The sequence below is a fragment of the Orbicella faveolata genome, unplaced genomic scaffold (genome assembly GCF_042242905.1).
Source record: "Orbicella faveolata isolate gen_17 unplaced genomic scaffold, um_ofav_v1 contig_14, whole genome shotgun sequence".
NCBI lineage: Eukaryota > Metazoa > Cnidaria > Anthozoa > Scleractinia > Merulinidae > Orbicella > Orbicella faveolata.
The window spans coordinates 3,927,013-3,945,000 of record NW_028301541.1 but is presented as its reverse complement, the minus strand read 5'-3'; the positions used below and the strand labels follow the sequence as shown (position 1 = coordinate 3,945,000).

The window sequence follows — 17,988 nt, the reverse complement described above, 5'->3', positions numbered from 1 at the left end:
AGACGATTCTGCTTGAATACTAGCCATTTTACGAGCAAAATGCACCTTTCCCCAAGACTCGACTACGGTGCAGGGAGAAAGCTGCAAAACACGAGCTACCCATGAGCACCCGCGGAAATATAGCGCAAAAATGAACCCTAGCTGGGGTGGGCCGGGGTTGTTGTTAGCACGCAATAGCACGCAATGCGTGCAGAGCTCTCTTCACTAGCCAGGTGAACAAAACTTTTCCTTAGCAGCCTTGTCTATGGCTTTTCTATTGGATTTGGATCATGAAATAACAAGACCTGTGGCAAGAAACTGTACTTTTCCTTTGAAAGGAAAAAGTCCTGGAAACAAGGTTGGATTTGTGGAGCATACAACCCTAGGAGGCAAAATTATTATTACTGTTAAAAATTAATCATTAAAATTATTTTGGACCCAATATTTGATATACTTTTGGATAGAGCTAAGAAGTCTGATAATTTATTAACAGACACTCAAGCACTCATGGGTAATTGGCCCCAGGGGAGAGTGGAACTCCCACATAAAAAGAACGGGGTTACTCATCTCATCAGAAATTTTGAAAAGAATCTCTAAGAGGTACCAACATCCTGTTTTGTGGGCGTAATTTGAAAAGTTTTTCACCCCTAAGGAGTCCATGGAGTCAGTCCTGTCAGAAGACAGTGAACTGAGGTAAACTAATGTATTGATCTACTCTAAAGGTAACTTACTACTAGAGACATTTTGTAAAACTCTTCATCCCTGTTCATTGAATAAAAATTAACAAAAAGAATTTGATGCCTCTTCCAAGTCATTTGTTTATGTCACGCACAATCAAACCTGTATTTACAGTCACCTCCCCACAACAGCCACCTCTCTACAGTGCCCACATATTTTTGTCCCAGTTGTGGTACGTGCTCTTATTTTAACCTCCAAGCGATGGCCACCTCTCCACAATGGCCCTTAAACTCTGTCCCCAGGGTGGCCGTTGTAGAGAGGCCTGACTGTAGTCAGAAAATTTTACAGGGGCAGGGTTCTCCACCCACCAGCCCTCCCCCCTTACTCCCCTGTATCACTAACAAATCTCACAAAATTCTTCATTTTATTAATATTCACTCAACAAGTTTTGCAGCAGATTTTTTTGGTAAGCATTACCATTGTACTGGAACTAAATAAATATCTCCTTGGTAATATATACAGTATAAACACTGTTTTTTCTTTTTCACCAAATACTTGAAATTACTTGTGATTATCAAGTATAGCTTCATGAGTAGAAAATAATTATTTAAAATATTGTTACATCACTCGGGATTGATCAAGATATATTACTAGACATAACTATTTTAAAGCTGTTATCTTCATTTTTTTTTTCATGCAATACTTAACTTATTTATTTTTTGGATGCTACAATTATTTTTTGCTCTGCTCCTCTATTCAGTCATAAAAGGGAGGAAAATATCTTTGTCCACAACTTACAGTACAGATCTTGCAATAAAGTAACTAAAGAAACACCAGTAGATTGATGAGGATTTCGAAGGATTGTACAGAATAGCATATATAAATTTATGCTTAAAATGATTAACAACACAATGGTAAGAGGGATCAGAAGAAGTTATTGATATAACAAGGGCTTTTGCACTATGCGCTATATTCTCAAACTCAAACTGCCAATCAAGAGGGAAATCATTCAAATTTAATTTCCGTCCACAACATTGTAAACATTGCCATCACTGATGAATGGGGTTGTGCCAATTTGTCAAATACTATTCTACAATGGAAAGGCACTTTTGTTGGGTTAAGCCTGGTTCTCATATGCTGCCAACATACCTGTTACGGCATATGTGAAAATTTATCGCCAAATCATAATCTGTCCCAGGCATTGACCGCTGGCTTGCCTGTGAAATTGAGCTGGGTTCAACTTCGCAGGCAAGCCAGCTGTTGTTAGCGATGAAAATATTTTATGTGAACATCATCTGCTGACGCAATGTATGATGTAACAACTCAATTTTTCCTACAATTTCTTACTTTCAAAATGGTGGATGAAGTCACATGTGAGGATGTCACAAGCAACTGCATGTTAATGGATGAAATAAGAAAGTACCTAGTTATATATGACAAGTCCTGTCACGAGTATAAAGACCAAAGAGTAAACAAAAATGCTTGGTGAGCAGCTGCTAATACACTGAGGATTGATGTTGCTTCTGCTCAACAAAGATACAACAACATCCGAACAAACTTCTCCAAGTATATAAAGAGCTTAAAAAGAAAGTCTGGCTTACTGGCACTCCAGTAAGATGATTTGATCCATATTTACAGACGGAATGGTTGAAAATTGTGCCAATTTAATTTGCATTTCGCGCTAATTTGAGTATGTCTGCGATCCGTCGCAGATGTACTGGGGACCCACTGGAACAGATTGCAGAACGTTGTCAGTTGCAACTAGCGACTTTGTCACAGGCAGGTTGGTGGGATATGAGAACCAAGCTTTTACTGTGATGAAGGTACATTGATGAGCTGTTTGAAATCATGTTAAATATTAACAACAACAACTTATTATCTAGTACAGCTTTTACATTATGATACAAGAACTTAACATAGAGACATAAACCTTTATTACAAAATGTTCAACAAATTGTGTGCTCTTTTAAGGGGTGCCAGGAAATAAAGTCCTAAGTGATCTATGATAAATTGCTTGATTCTACCCCAACAACATTCATTGTATTCCCTTGTGAAACATAAGGAGAGTTTGACATTACTTCAACAGCCAGTCAGGGCCTTACTCTGCACACCCCTTTAATTTCACTATAGAGCCACAAAGCATGCACCAAGTGTCACACATGATCTATTGAGTTACCACATATGTGACATGTGTGACAAATTGTGTGACAAGTTTGAGCACACACACATTGAACACTTTACAAAAGAAAATAGTACATTTGTTCCTTGTGCATGGTTGCATAATACATAACCATTTCTGAATTCTTAAGAACACATGAAAAGTGTGAGGAGCATGAGGTAAAGTGCTTCTCTCAGGTTCTTAAAATTCCTGCATGATATGAATAATATTGTAACACAACAATGCACTGATGAACATGTTCAAACAACATTTCCTTACTAATATATTACAAATAACATTCTCCTTGCAAATACTATTGTTAAGTACTATTGTTTTAAATATTACAAATTGATAAATATATCTTCTCAAAAATACAACCTTTTGTACACCTTGACGAAGTATAACCTCATACAAAGGTAGATAGTTATGCTTAAAATTACAATGAATACTTCTGTAGTTGCCCCTACACTTTGCAAAACAACAGTGGAATGGCTTATATCATTGAACCAGCTGTTGCGGCCTTAATAGGCCCCATCCTCACTACGCCAGAGAAACTTGAAAATGATGTTTTCACTCTGAAAATTTACGTTTTCCGTCCACGCTACGCCAAAGAAATATGACAATGCAACTATAATCATTTACCGAACTTGGGCAGGGAAATCACATTATGGTCATGACCTCATTGTTTTTGAAAAGCTCTGTTTTCAAAACGCTTCCCATCCACACTAAAACGCAATGCCGGAACTTTGAAATTCCTACGGTTGGAAGAGCATTTTCGAAAAGCTCTGTTTTCGCGCCGGGTTAGTGTGGACAGAAGGCATAACTGTAGAAATAAAGCTGTGTTTTCGAATTTCTCCAGGGTAGTGTACACAGGGCCTTACACACCAGATGTTTAGCTAACAATGATTCCCATTAGCTCCAAACTACTTACTGACAAGAATAAAGCAAGAAAAACAACAATAATGCACCTGCCAAAGTAAATCCCAACCCCACGTTCCCCTGGTGACAATCAGAATACCCCACCTTGGGGTAAAAAACTTCAAAGGTAGCAAATTTTTTCCAGGCTCTGACATTATACTGGGCAGCTTGCATGCATATGCTTTGCGTTTCCTTCCCAGGTGAAAAAAGTGTACATTGGCCGAATTTATACTAGGGACCAATCCAATGCCACATTTTTTATTAGATGATTATTTTATCCATCCGAGATGATTTGTCCTTCTGAGACAGAAAACAAAATTTGTCTTCACTGGATTCTTCTGTCGACATGCTCAAAGAAGAATCAGCTGAGGACTAATTTTGTCGCATAAATATTCATATAAACACCAGATTTATACCTTGATGATTTTGCCATCTAAGGCAGACAAATGATTCATCTCAAATGGCTAATTGATCTCAGATGGATAAATTGTTCGACCCTTTACATGGGATCCTTAGGTCTCAGTTGGACTGGTGCATAATTGCTGTTGACTATCAAGGAGATGCTGAAGAACCCAGACTTCAGACCAGATGACAGATGAGATAACTCACAGTTCCTGGAGAAAATTCGAGCAAATGAAGATTTCTTTGGATTTAACTAAAATTTGAATTTCTTTAAAATGCATCACGATTGACAGACCCTGTGGATAATAATACTGTGAAACCAGTATTAAGCAGACACAGAGATGCCTACTTAATTTGGGTTTGTTTTAAAGAAAATATTGGAAGAGAGGTTCGGGACTTGCTAAGCTCAATGCCGATGTCCACTTAATGTGTGGTTCCAAAAAATATCCACACCCACCCCAAGGAGGGTTATTGGAAAATCCAAGGGGTAGAGGAGTAGTCTTGAGGGCCAAAATTGTTAACGGAAAGTATGAACCAAAACTGGAATTTCCAGAGGCATGGGGTAGGGGTTTCAAACCAAAAATCCCACCATAGGAGAGGTGTGGATACTTTCTGGATCCATTTAATACTAGTTTTACTGTACTATCACCAGATGGAAAAAATTATGCTTCATCCAGATGGAGTAAAATGTGTAGAAAATTTAACCCACCGCAGTTCACTTAATCTTAAATGATGCCCTTTACTGTAATTTACAAGCAGCCCTTGGACGAGGAATTAGAATTGCTTCAGGGGAGAGAATAAAAGATACCTAATCAAATGGGCTGGGAGGGGTAACTGGGGAATCTCCCGTGCAGGAACATGATTAATAACGACCAATCTACACATGTGTTGAAGATTTAAAATCAAAGGCAACTGCCAAACCCTGATTCGTCCATCTTTGTAACCAGCGGCAATCTGTTGGCAGGTTCTTGTAAACGCCAGGCAGGACACTTCTGTGTTCTGATACCATGTTCTTAAACCATCTGGTTGAAGATGTGCATTGAGGACAAATAGAACATGTAAGCTCTCTGAATTCAGGGCTAACACTTTTGAATCGGAGGTACCGACCGCAAGCATTGTTCCATCAGGGGAGAAGGCAGCAGATCTAATCTTCTGCCATGGAGTTTGCAATGCATAAGCAAACTGAATGCAAGTAAGGCCAGGTTCATCCGCAGCAAGCGACCATGTCTGTATGGTGCCATCTTCTAGACATGACGTTAAGTACTTGTGACCGTACCGAGGATCAAATAAATACCAACATTGCAAGTGAGAACTGAGTGATCGGCGACTTGTGTGACGGAATGGAAGGCACAAGCACGTGGCCGACGTCGACGAGTCCAAGTCAAGACTACTATGGATATGAAAATCCTGAGTGTCGAACACAATTAGCTGTCCAGAAGTACAAGAGACCGCTAGGAACAAGCCATCAGGCGAAAATACACACGACCTCGCGTGTCCACGAATTTTCGAGCTGGAATTTTTAGCCGATTTCATTTTTCTCACCATCTTCTTAGTAGCAATATCGATTATACAGATATGATTTAAATCTCCTGCTAATTTAGATGCCACGACAAGAGAGCGACCATCCGGCGAGAACGAACAGCACATTAATACTCCTCTTCTCTTTCGCCAAAATCTTCGCATGTGCACAACCTCCGCGCTGGTAGTCTTCCACGATCTCATTCTAACTAAAGCTAGCGAGTCTTCGCTAAAAATGCAAACGACCAGTTGCCCATCAGGAGAAAAATCACAGGATCTAAAAGAGCGCGGAAAATCTGCCAAAAAGCCAGTGTTGATTTGCCTTCGATTCAGGTCCCACAATCTTATCGACGAAAATTCCCGATTGTGGCGCAGGAAAGTAGTTTGTTCTACTTTAGAGGCCGTCAAAAGAACGCTATCGTCGTCGCTTGGAAAGAAACAGGAATAAATGTCCTTGTCTTCGTGTTTTAGTTGTATGACAACGTCGAAAAGGTGATCATGGCGATTTTCAGTCGGCAAAGAACGATGTGATCTGCCCGACAGACGCGGCACAGCTGCACGATTGGAGAGCGAAAATTCTTCCGTGTTGCGTAAATTTGAAGCATTAGTCCCCATTTCAACGAAAATTATCCAGGAATATCAAATTTTTCTTCGTTTGAATTTTTTCTTCCGACATAACGTTTCTTTTTAAGTGAAGAACTTGCTTCTCTCGAGAACGGATTATTTATCAGTGAACTCAACTGAGTCACATTTCTTGTTTTGATAGTCTCCTACCGAGTAACCTGGCCTCTTTTATTCAGCGGCGCTCATGTGGTAGCTGCGAGGGCAGGAGGGGAGGGTGGAGAAGAACTCAACAGCCATGTGGCCGCGGTGATTGATTGTCTGGGACAAAGTGAGTCGAATGTAAAACTGCCTTAGCATTTCAATTTTTGCAACTCATTTGCTACAGATCGATAATCCATCTTCAGCACAGTTGGGTTAAACTAACCTCAGGCCGTGATGGAGGTAAGTTTTACCTAGCTGACAAAATATTGCATCAGATTAGAACTGGAAAAGAGAACATTTCGACCCAACTGTTTGATCAGTCTTACATTTTTTATCAAGTTTGATTACTACTTCTGTCTAGACAGAGACTATCTGAGATACAAATAATCCGTCTAGTACCAGTACCGTCAATCCCGCCACAGCAAAATAATTTCTAGTAAAGCGGCTTCGTGGAACCCCCTTTGACGATCACATTCAAGCTGACAGCGGGAATTGGTAACCAGAAGGGTTGATCGATGAGTACCAATATGTCAAACTGGGAAACAGCCTGTGGAAGACGGAAACATTGCTTTTGTAACGAGTTCCCAGTTCTTCTCATCCAATCAAAATTAGTGCACGCTCCAAAGGAGACTCTGGAAGTGAGTTTAGGCGCATTCCCTTTAGAGAATAACGTAGCGACTCTGGGGTAAATCAACTGTAAGATAGCATGGGGCCTAGTGGTGAAAGGATAACCAACCAGTTAGACTGCCAATTCAATATCTTATTTTCCGTTTGGGCAATCTACACCGAAGATACAGGTTAAAAGGAGTCTAGTTAAACTGGATCAAATCCTTGTAGATATAAAGGGTTTTGAACAACAGTTCAGCCCGGATCACAAGTCCTTTATAATTACGATACAAAATGGAATGAAACCTTGTAATTATTCTCTCATAGCAGGAGTCCAGTTGTCTACGAGGAAAAATTTCCCATGCGAACATGACAGGTACTGTCCGTACAGAGATTTCTGGTTTGATTGTTCCCAAATTATTAACATATCATCATAAGTTGATATTGGATCTTAGTCATTATTGAATTTTACGATTTTATTTGCCCGTTTTTCTACGTAGTTTTAGGTTCGATTGAGTTGCTTAGTACGTCAAAAATTCGAGCAAGCCATCAAATTTCCAAACACCTCAAAGTCTGTTAAAAATACGGTACTCCGCTACGAGAGGTGTATGTTCAGCTCCGTTCTCGAAGCTTGGAAATGTGATAAAAAAAATCGTTTCTGATATAACACCTCAAATGCGCGATGACAACAATCCTTCAAGAAATGTTTAATTTGTAAATGATTTTCAACACATAGTTCAAAGAAAACCGTACCAAACAAATAACACGCTAAAAATCACAAGTGTCACTTGAAAATGTTTCAGTTTATTTTTTTAAGAGAGAGGCCGTCTGATCTATTTCCTATACTAACTGTGTGCGAAGACGACAGAGATTGTCCACTACGGGCCTATACCCCGCCTGTGGACCTGAATCTGGAAGAGGCCACTAAATGTAAAAACTACTTTCTACAACTGTATTGGGACAGGTATGGCATCTCTCACGTGATCCAGTGGATTCGCGCGCAGGCTCACGCCGCACGAAGAAAGGAAAAATACTTTGTGCGTGATAAGTGAATTGAAGAGGCCAAACGTGGCGATTGCTTATTAATTCAAGGATATTTAATTCAGCAGCAAAATGAAAGTTCAGTGTTGTAGGTCGGCAAACAAGTTATGTCCATGTTTTTCTTCTTCTTTAAGTTCTTTCTGGTCTTCAGAGGCTTCATTTCAAGCGTCGTCATGCAACGCCCCTCGGTTAGAACATAGTAACTATGGTGAGAAGGGTTGCGTGACAGCCGCCAATGAGACGAAATATTCACACAGTTACGTCAGTGTCACATAGAATTGACATGGGAAGTTGTTCCAGAGTGCACAGTATTGTACTGTATTGAGTAACAGAATTTGTTCGCGATCACTGTTTATTCAATGTCTTATTAATCGTCATCAGCAACCGTTTCCTTTTTCCTCCCCTCCTCCCTGGGACAAGACTCATTACTGCTGTCATCCGGGGCCTCGCATCGATCTTTGACCGAGTCATCATCGTCCTCGGGCTCAGTCCCCTTGAGTTCATCATCCGGCTCGGTCTTGGTTTCTTCCTCATGATCTTTGTCAGCGGTTTTTTCCTGTGTTTGTACATCCTCACCGCGCTTCAAGGCCTGGATGCGACGATCAATGGCGGTCCACAAACGCTGGATATCGTTTGGAGCGGCCTGCGGGAGAAAATAAACAGGCTCATCACGTGTACGCGTGACTAATGTTCTTGAAGAGAGATGTTCAGGAATGGCACGTTCATTGAATGTTTAGTAGATGGTGTTGGAAGTCTGGTCTGTTGAAACTGATTGGTCGTAATGGTAATGGCTAAACGCCATGTAAAATTTGTCAACAGTCTTTGGTCGGTTCTAGTAAGTTTCGATGCATCTATTGTTAGTCAAATTAAGTCAGTCTGTTTGAGGTCCATCTACTGTTAGTCAAATTAAGTCGGTCTGTTAGAGGGCCGTTTGTTGGTTTCGTTTATGTCGGGAATAAGTCGTTTGCAAGATGCCAGTAGTTGTTGACATCTGTTGAGAGGGTTTTTTTCTAAGTTAGTGTACCAACTTCCAAGGTCAGTCTACTGATACTCCTGGGTTCAAACCATGTACTAAGAACAGAAACTGAACTGGTACTCACCATTATAAGGTAAATTTTAATGTCTTTTTCACTATCCATTGCAGTGATTCGTAAACTTTTCTCATTTCCTTTTTCTAGAGTCATACTTGGCCACAGTTTAGTGTTGAGGACAACACGTAAACTTCCTTGGGTGCGCATCACTAAAAAAAGCACATCGTCATTCGTCACTTTACTTAGAATAGGTAATCGTATAAATGCAATTGCAATTAAGGATTTTCTCTACGAGTGATATTTGAGAATTCTCTCAAGATTGCACAAGCCGTTAGGCGAGTGTAATTTGGAAAAAAATTTCAAATATCACTGATAGGGTAAATCCTTAGTTACTTGAGCTTTCATGTAATACTTCATTTAATATGAATGTGGAATTTTTGAATGCATGAGCATTGCAATGCAATTAAAAATCAAAGATAAATTTGCCTGCTCTATGCCAATCACAGTGATGTAACTTTGTCAGTTAATTATAAGTTAATAGACATCAAAATTCACGTTGGACTTGCTAGTTTGCCAGAAGCCTGCATGTTTCAATAACCTAATTGCTGAGACTCTAGTGTCTAACAGCTCCAACCCTGCTGGATTGTTAGAGGGATAGAAGCCTGTGCAGGGACAATGGAGTCACCTGGTAATAATCACATAGCAAGGGTTTCATTAACATTTTCAGCAAGAAGGCAACTGGTTTTCACAGGCAGGCAAAACTTTGTAAAATGAACCTTTTTGTAAGAAAAACGTTCCTCCAGATGGTCAAACCAGGTGGGCAAAATCATCCTCACAACTGTTCAATTTGCTCAGTGCCCAGCCCTTCATGAAAACCCTGTTACATAGCCCTATTGAAAGATACAGTGTAATTACCGAAACTGGATGCAAGAGGCTTTATGAGCCAAGTGTCACAATTGAAGAAAGTTAGATAGCCATATGACAAAATTTCACAGCTGTTTGTCTACGATTTCCCTTGTATTCTATTCAAAAGGTTATGAATTCTGAGAACATGACTTACCTAGCCTGGATTGGAAGATACCTTCTGTCATTGACTGACACATGTCATTCAATCTGAGCACACCTCTTCCTTTTTCTCTCCACGAATGAGTTACAGTATCAAACACAAACAACCGACAATTGCTCTAAAAAACACAGAATTAACAAGGTGTTATAATGACAAACAAACTTCCTTATGTAATTCTTGTAACTGTTGTCGAAGGCTTATTGCAGCAGATTGTGTCCAGGTTCTAGCCCTGGTTGGGGTGACTGGCATGTTCTTTATAGCCAAGACATATTGCTCTTACAATGTTTCTCTCCATCCAGGTTTCTGAATGATTACCATTGCACTAACTGCTAGGGAAGTATAACAAAAGCTTGGAGGTAATCTGCAATGCAGACTTAGGGCCTCTTCACATGAGCCTGGTAACCGGCTGGCTTGGTTACTGGGACAAATTTTGTTGTCGGTTCACATGGGAAATTTCAGCCATATCAACCAGGAAGAAATTTAAGAAACAAAACCAAAACTCTGGAACATGAACTTGCATGGTTTGCAACTATCATATCTTTGTGGGCTTGTGTAACTTTACTAATAAAGGTGATTTGTATACTTCTGAAGTGGAAATACACACAGGACAAAAATGTTGCCATCCTGGATGCTATGTTGTGAAATTGAAGCTATTTGTCACAAAAGTTTTGTTGTGGTCACCCAGGCTAGAGTAATCCAGGGGTTTCATTAATTTTTTCCACAGGACGGTAATTGGCTTTCACAGCCGGGCAAAATGTTTTGAACTGAGCTTCTTCTTAAGAGAAACTTTCCCCTAGATGGTCAAACTAAAGAGGCAAAATCATCCTCACAGCTGGTCAATTTGTCCGGTGCCCAGCCCTTAATGAAACCCTGGTGTTCATATGGGAAATTTTCATCCTGGTTACCAAGATCTCCAAAACACAAAATTTTTACAAAGGAAAGAGCGGTGAGGCAAGATCTCAGAAACTGAGCCAGCCCAATTGACATGGCTCATATGAAGAGGCTCTAAATTTGTTCACCCCCTAGCCTCTGCTTAAGAGTATGCAACTGTTTGTGTAAGAACCTAACACAAGGCATTTTAGACAAGAACTTGACTTGCACCTCAGTATGCTGATCTCAAGTGCTACATCCCGTTGGCCACTAAACCACAGGATACCCAATACTTACCTGAAGAACATTTCTCTCCTCTTCTTCACCTGTGACAACAGCCACCCGTGCAGGCTGGGATTTTGGTGGACTGAGATGCTCCTCCTGGTATGCCATTGCTGCTTCAGCTAGTGACTTGTGAGGTTTATCCTGATTGGGTGAGCTGGGACCTGATGCATCTGCACAGGATTGTGCCAAATCGGCTAGCGTTCTCAGCTCCTCGTCTGCAATGAAAAGGTCACATTTTCCAGATCATAAGTACATGCAAACAAACAACTTACATAATGTACTTTTTTCAGCTTTCAAGCAAACAAAGATACATAACACTGAACAAACACAGGCCAACCCAAAGGGTAAAAGGGTAAACCCAAAGGGTAAACTTGTTAAGTGTTTTCCAAGTTGTTGGTTATCTTTAGGGCCATTATTGTATCTGGATGCCGAAGAAGACAACAGCAAATAACCTCTGGGGTGTAAAATGAGATAGTCGTTGTAGTGTTAGTCGAGGTCCAGAATGCCTTCCCTAGCACACCCTACTATGATACCTTGGATTACTGCCTTGGGGTTAATAGTCGGAGGTCAGAAACAGGACTGCTGTAACATGGGCAACTTATTGTCTGTAACATTGTGTACAATACAGACTAAAGAGCCATGTTGTGTATACAAGCCTAAAGAGACACATAAATTAGCCTGTAATGCAGGTGTATTATTGCCGCGCTAGTGCACATTGTTGTATTAGGCCATCATCTTGGATTTGGTAACTGTGGAGGGTTGCGGTGAGGGAAAATTTGTGGAGGGAGTAGGTGGGAGGTGGTACTCTGTACCAGTCAAACATTCAATTACACTCCAAGATGGCAGCATCTAAAACCTGATCTACATGTATCAAGTGTCCCATTTGAAAATGACGCCTGCACTGCAGGCAACACATAAATAGAGTTGTGTGCTGTCTCTGACAGTGAATTGTTACAGTTATACATTAAAACTACACTATTGATACTCCACAAACTTATTATTTTATGATATTTTTGTTGAACCTGTTTTGTGATCCTTAGAAGTGCTGTTGGTGTCTGTTGGTTTCTCCTCTGTTGTCTCACTGGGTCCTTCCTCCTTTGTAGTATTGTCAGCAGAAAACTAACAGAATACGATGTTACAATGTGTTAAATAATGCACAATGTTATTATAATGTGTTAGACAGAAACACAGGAAATCTGCACTCATCTCTGCATTATTTGTACAATACTGAGTGAAGAAGATCTGTTTTTTGCAACCCTCACCATAACTCGTTCGCCCATGTTTTGTCCAAATACAAATGATCCACTTGGGGGTTTAGCAGAGGATCTGGCAAGAGAAAGATTGCAATATGTAACAAGAATACCAACACTTACAACCCAGACTTTTATTCCCATATCGCTATTTTTCTTAAGGCTAATCTTATCTATTGCAATCCCACTCTGCAGAAAATATTGTGTGGCTCCAGAAAACATCCATACTCCCCGTTCACAGAATGCTTGCATGAACTGCAGGTTCACCCACATAAACATGTAACAATGTCTTATTTAAGAAGACAACAAATAACATGAAGTTATATCAGTTCAACTCACTCTTTTGGGCCAGTGAGAAATTGTTCAAAGTAATTCTTAGAAGAAGCTCCAATTATTCCTGCCAGCTGCTCTCCAGGAGCAGACTCATGTGAGCGCTGTGATGTGTCTGTGCTCTGCTCTGTAGCAGAACATTCACCACTGGACACCCCAAATGTCTATAAAAAATAAACAGAATTAAGCAACATTAAGTAAAACCTGTCATGCTGAGAGAAATATCACTGCAACTAACATTTTCAAACTACTGCACTGAAAGGCTTATTTCAGGATCAAAGTGGCATAATTACTATAATCCCAGAACAACCTTATCTCCGTGTGACTCACTCTTCAGTCAGTCAGGCTGTCTGTCTGTCAGATCATAACTTTTAAGATCTACCTTTGATTTATAAATCATTCAATACAGACTTTCTCTTTAAAATATTTCCAAATGTGCATGGAATCCAAAACTCATGGAATGACTCAAAATCTTTAAATCTGGCCCCTTTCTTGTCAAGAAAGGGGCCAGATTTAAAGGTTTGGAACTGTAAAGTTTGGGATTATGGGGGCTAAAAATGGCTAAATGTAAGATGTACATACCTTTGGAACTGGAGAAGTTGTGGAATTTCTATCAACTATAAGACAGAAAAGGAATTTAAGTTACAAATTGTTGAGTTATAAATGTAGGAGCATGTGGTGACTGATGAAACAATGGTGTTTTAGGCCTGCAAGATGTCATCAGTAAAATAATAAAGATTTCAATATTATTTTAGAGTGAAGCCCATTATAATAATTTAAAGAAGATGGTCAAGCATTGCTAAAAATAATAGTCTCTTTGACTGCATGGAAAATGACTTGTTATCTGCAGATTGAATCTGACCACTTATTTCTCTGTCTTTATTGACCCGGTCTTAAGTGCAAGCCTCTACCTTTCTACTAGCTCAATTTGTTCTTGGTAGTCCTGAGTTCAATGCCACAGTAATGTTTATATAGAGCCAAAGAGACAACCTCCTGCCAATTTGGATCCCAAACTATGTTATGTTTATTTGTGATAATTGTTTTGTCTGTTCAAGTGCCAGGAATCCAGCTAGTTTTAAAATCAAGTGCATAGGCAGTGTAATCATGATTTTTTGCTTCTTTTTTTAAAAAAAGTAAAGTATATTTGTCTTTGCCAAAAAAACATCATTTTTGCTTATAGTAATGACCCTTAATAATTAATTATAATAACTATTAATTATAAATCCTAAACACAGAATCACAAGAAAAACAAATAAATAATTGTTATTGTTATAAGTACATTTAGATGATGAACTTGTCAAATTCTTTGCCACATCAGAGAGAATGGATGGTTTAAATAGAAGCTTTGGAGGTTTAACTTCCTCTGTTTCTGAAAGTAGATAAAATAAAAGATCATGAATAGTTATTATCACAATGTGAAACAATACGTTTAGCAGGGTTGGCACAGTGGTGAGAGAGCTCTCTTCCCACCAATGTGGCCTGGGTTCGATTCCAGCCTGGTGCCATATGTGGGTTGAGTCTGTCGTTGGTTCTGCCTTGCTCTGAGGGTTTTTCTCTGTGTTCTCCGGTTTTCTTCTCTCCACTAAAACCACAATCCAACACTCCACAATCCAATTCAACCAGGATAGACAACCCGCATGAAAACCAGCTAAGGCTGACGTGGCTTCCTCTCTAAATATTGTAATTTTTAAACAAGATAGTAAAGATGTTACAACAAGTTACAGTTACAACAAGTACCTTCATTATTTTTATTTTCAAGTTTTGCTGCCTTTTTTACTGGTGATGAACAAGCAGCTGTAAAATAAAATAAAACAATGTATTCTTTATGCAAACATGCATATGTATACATACACAAATGTACAGCTACAGTAGTATACCAACTGACATAAGATACCTTTAACAAATATACCTGTACAAGACATTAGAATCAATTCTCTGGGGCAATTCAATTGACTAGAGAAGAATTATTAATTTTCTGGATGTAAATATCTGCTTTAAGTCTATCAGATAAAAATCTGTGGTTACCATATTTCATTACAAAATACTCCGTGACTTGTAACATAAATGCAAGACCCTAAATAAAAACTCGATTCAGACAAATAATGGATCTGCAAGATTGATTTTAATCAAGAAAATAACAAGCTCAAAACAATTTAATTATATTCTTAATACTAAAAGAGTTCTTATCAGTCTTCTGTTACCTTCCTCTGGTTCCGAATCATCATTCCTTTCCTCCATATCTGCTGATCTCTATTAACAAAAAAGTTAAAGGAACTATGTCACGGTTTGCACATCTTGAAAATTTAGCCCAAATTTTTCAAGGTTATCATTTGTAATCCATGTTAATCTTCTCCATCCTTAACCATCCTTGTTTCTTAATTCATTATTATCTCTTTGACATTTACATGTATCTATCTTACTAAACTACTATTTTCAGGATTTCCTTCAATTTAAAGGTAATTTTGTACATGGCCAAAATAACTCAGTATGCTGTGCCTGAGCTCCTTTAAGTCTGGAGGGGAAAAAAACATTTCCCTTCATCCAATAACTGACTTGCTAGTGTACTCTTGTTCAAATAACAGGATTTCAAAACTTAAAGCTCGTCCTACAGAGTGAGCAAAATTAGCAGAAACTCGAAACTTTCAATCCAAAGAGCTTAAAAGATGTTAACAATTAAACATCACTTTTTTCGTTATACTAAATTTGTATAAGTAGTACATATTTTAAAGTACCTTAACTGAAACTCCAGTAGAGTGGAATTCCTCATTTTCAGCCTCCTCCTCCTCTGCATCATCCTCAGGATAAGCATTCTAGAGTGAAAACAAAGGACAACAATTTTTACCCTTTCAATTGCATTTACCGGTACTGGTAAATCATCTTTGGATAAAGGGCAGTTTTCACTTGGGTGTTGAAAAGTAATTGGCTTAATAGCTTTTATATTGATTAATAGCTTTGCTTGGTTTTAAGTGCAGACGGATGGTCTCACAATGATATACAAAAATCTCACAGAAACAGGTTATAAGCTGACAGGATACAACAAGTTCCTTGCATATTTTTGTTTTTGGTTTGCTAAGGTGATTGTCTAGCACCAGTCCTGTGCAAAATCTGTAGTTCTTAGGTAGATTATAATTCTTTCTTGATTCACTGGCTTGCTAGACAGAAAACTCATGACTTGTTGACAGTCTCTCGCATTCTGGTCATGTAGTCAAAATGGCAGACATCAACAAAAGCAACAACAACAAAAAAACGTTAATTCTTGTGTTGGTTAAGGCACATTATATTTTAAGTTATTCACAAACAGAAAACAGACACTTTCCCTTCATTTATCTTTATCCGGCAGTCAATCAATCTCCAGGTTTTTACTAAAACCTTGAGGTATCTTGACGTCAGGTTTTAGTGCTTTGAGTTGAGTTCTGTATTTACCATAACTATAACACAAGTTTAGCTAGCACAAGGAATCGTTTACATGCACCATACTGATCCAACGTCGTAAATTTACAGCGTGAATAAATTGAAACTTCAAAGACTTTAAACGATTCAAATACAAGAATACACTTCGTCTTGATTGAAACAAAAGTACCTAAAGAGTTAATGAAGAAAAGCTAATAAAATAATATTTCCTTCTGGTTTTCAAACAGCACAAAAGCAAGCTAGACATTGGATGTTTCACTTATTTACGTACCGTCACTCTCCCAGACGTATCTTGTCTCAACATAAACTTCGGCGGCGCTAAAATTCGCACAGAGCCACTTGTTCCTGGAATGAAAAATTGGCAGAACAACAGAAAAAAATAAAATACATAAATACAAACAAATTCTATAAAAAGAAATCTGGCAAACTGTCAAAACATTCAGACCAGTAATGCACCCGAAAATTCGATCGAGAGATTCACATAACATGTCCTATCAATAGTGCTATTCCTGTTTTACCTATAGAATCCTCATTTTCGGCAGCTATAGCGGGAGAAGCTGAAACAAAAGCGACAAAAAGAAGTTACCGCAGTTTGTTAGTTGGAATAATGTCGAAGACTTGAGCTATTAACCTCAAACTTCAAAACCTCACCATTTTCCGCCATTTTTCGTTGTGACCATCACCTGTGCGCGTGCGTTGAGATTTTCGATCCAATCCCCTCTCGTAAAATTGAAGGAGTTTCCGGAGGATTGGTCTGGGATCGTCTGGGATAAAACGGGCCAAATAATTGGGAAATTTTAACCGTTAGCCGTAAAAAATGTTAACCGTAAGGGCAGTGACCCAGCTTAAATCCTTGAAACATTTGTAAGAACCTTATGACTCAGCACCAAACTGAATAGAAAATATTCGTTTTTTGATGTTTTATTATGACTGAGAAAATTTTAAATTTAATACTTCATTGAGATTGCCTGAGAGCCAGCCAATGTATCGTTGATTTTTAATCTACCTCGCAGGCGCGCGCGTTCGTAATTTTTTAAGTCGTATAATAAATAAGTAATTGTAGATAAATCAGTATGGAAGCTCAGGTTATCAGTAAGAATTTTCCACAACTTGTGGTATTTGAGATTTTTTTCAAATTACACCAGCCCGGCAGGCTCACAATTAATATTTTGAGAGAATTTCCAAATGTTATGGAACTTATTGTGATTTGATTCTTTAGATTTCTAGTTCTCTGCGTTTATAGGTCTTTATAGTTTTATATGATCAATTATTGTACATTTTTAGTTTTAATTTTTTGAATATACTCGGGCCGTTGATTACCTGTAAACTGGCTGATTAGCTAAGCGTAACTATAAAGTATCTTATCTTATCTTATCCTTATCTTATCTTTACGAGCAATATTTTAATATTGTAATGCGCTTTTGATCATTTTATGTTAAAAAGCCCAATATAAATTAATAATTTATTATTATTATTATTATTATTATTATTATTATTACTATTATTAAAGATTCGCACAGCTATTGATGATATTGAAGCTGGTTTCGTCATTGGCTCCGGGCAACAACAAGTTGCCTAGGGAAGCCAAGAAACACCCCTTGTTTGCTTTTTCTCTTCTTTCTACATCAGTCCAGCACCTTTCTAAGAATTCTTGCCGACTCCAACAATGCACATCTCTGG

General features: G+C 38.6%; 3 protein-coding genes and 1 long non-coding RNA gene across 4 annotated transcripts in view; 1 reads left to right on the top strand and 3 right to left on the bottom strand.

Moving 5' to 3' along the window:
- LOC110050361 (uncharacterized) overlaps window positions 1-109 on the bottom strand; it is an 18,878-nt gene extending 18,769 nt beyond the window's left edge. Inside the window, exon 1 of the mRNA XM_020756280.2 lies at window positions 1-109. This exon is cut by the window's left edge and continues 20 nt beyond it. Coding sequence (XP_020611939.2) covers window positions 1-27 — 27 coding nt within the window. The 5' untranslated portion in view covers window positions 28-109.
- Window positions 110-1,064: 955 nt separating this feature from the next.
- Window positions 1,065-6,448, bottom strand: LOC110050289 (apoptotic protease-activating factor 1-like). Its single transcript, XM_020756200.2, has one exon. The coding sequence runs from the start codon at window positions 6,266-6,268 to the stop codon at window positions 4,910-4,912; it is 1,359 nt and encodes a 452-aa protein (XP_020611859.1). The 5' UTR covers window positions 6,269-6,448; the 3' UTR covers window positions 1,065-4,909.
- Window positions 6,449-7,808: 1,360 nt separating this feature from the next.
- Window positions 7,809-17,031, bottom strand: LOC110050290 (uncharacterized). The gene is made up of 15 exons (XM_089286224.1): window positions 16,960-17,031; window positions 16,827-16,865; window positions 16,580-16,653; window positions 15,630-15,707; window positions 15,099-15,147; window positions 14,635-14,691; window positions 14,177-14,266; window positions 13,480-13,514; window positions 12,907-13,061; window positions 12,580-12,643; window positions 12,340-12,436; window positions 11,330-11,532; window positions 10,157-10,280; window positions 9,166-9,305; window positions 7,809-8,708 (listed from the first exon to the last, which is right to left on the bottom strand). Exons 1-15 carry the CDS (start codon window positions 16,970-16,972, stop codon window positions 8,433-8,435), a joined length of 1,494 nt encoding a protein of 497 aa, XP_089142350.1. The 5' UTR covers window positions 16,973-17,031; the 3' UTR covers window positions 7,809-8,432.
- Window positions 9,253-10,744, top strand: LOC149113673 (uncharacterized). The gene is made up of 2 exons (XR_016206316.1): window positions 9,253-9,347; window positions 10,462-10,744. It is a non-coding gene; the product is annotated as an uncharacterized LOC149113673 (long non-coding RNA).
- Window positions 17,032-17,988: the final 957 nt, after the last annotated feature.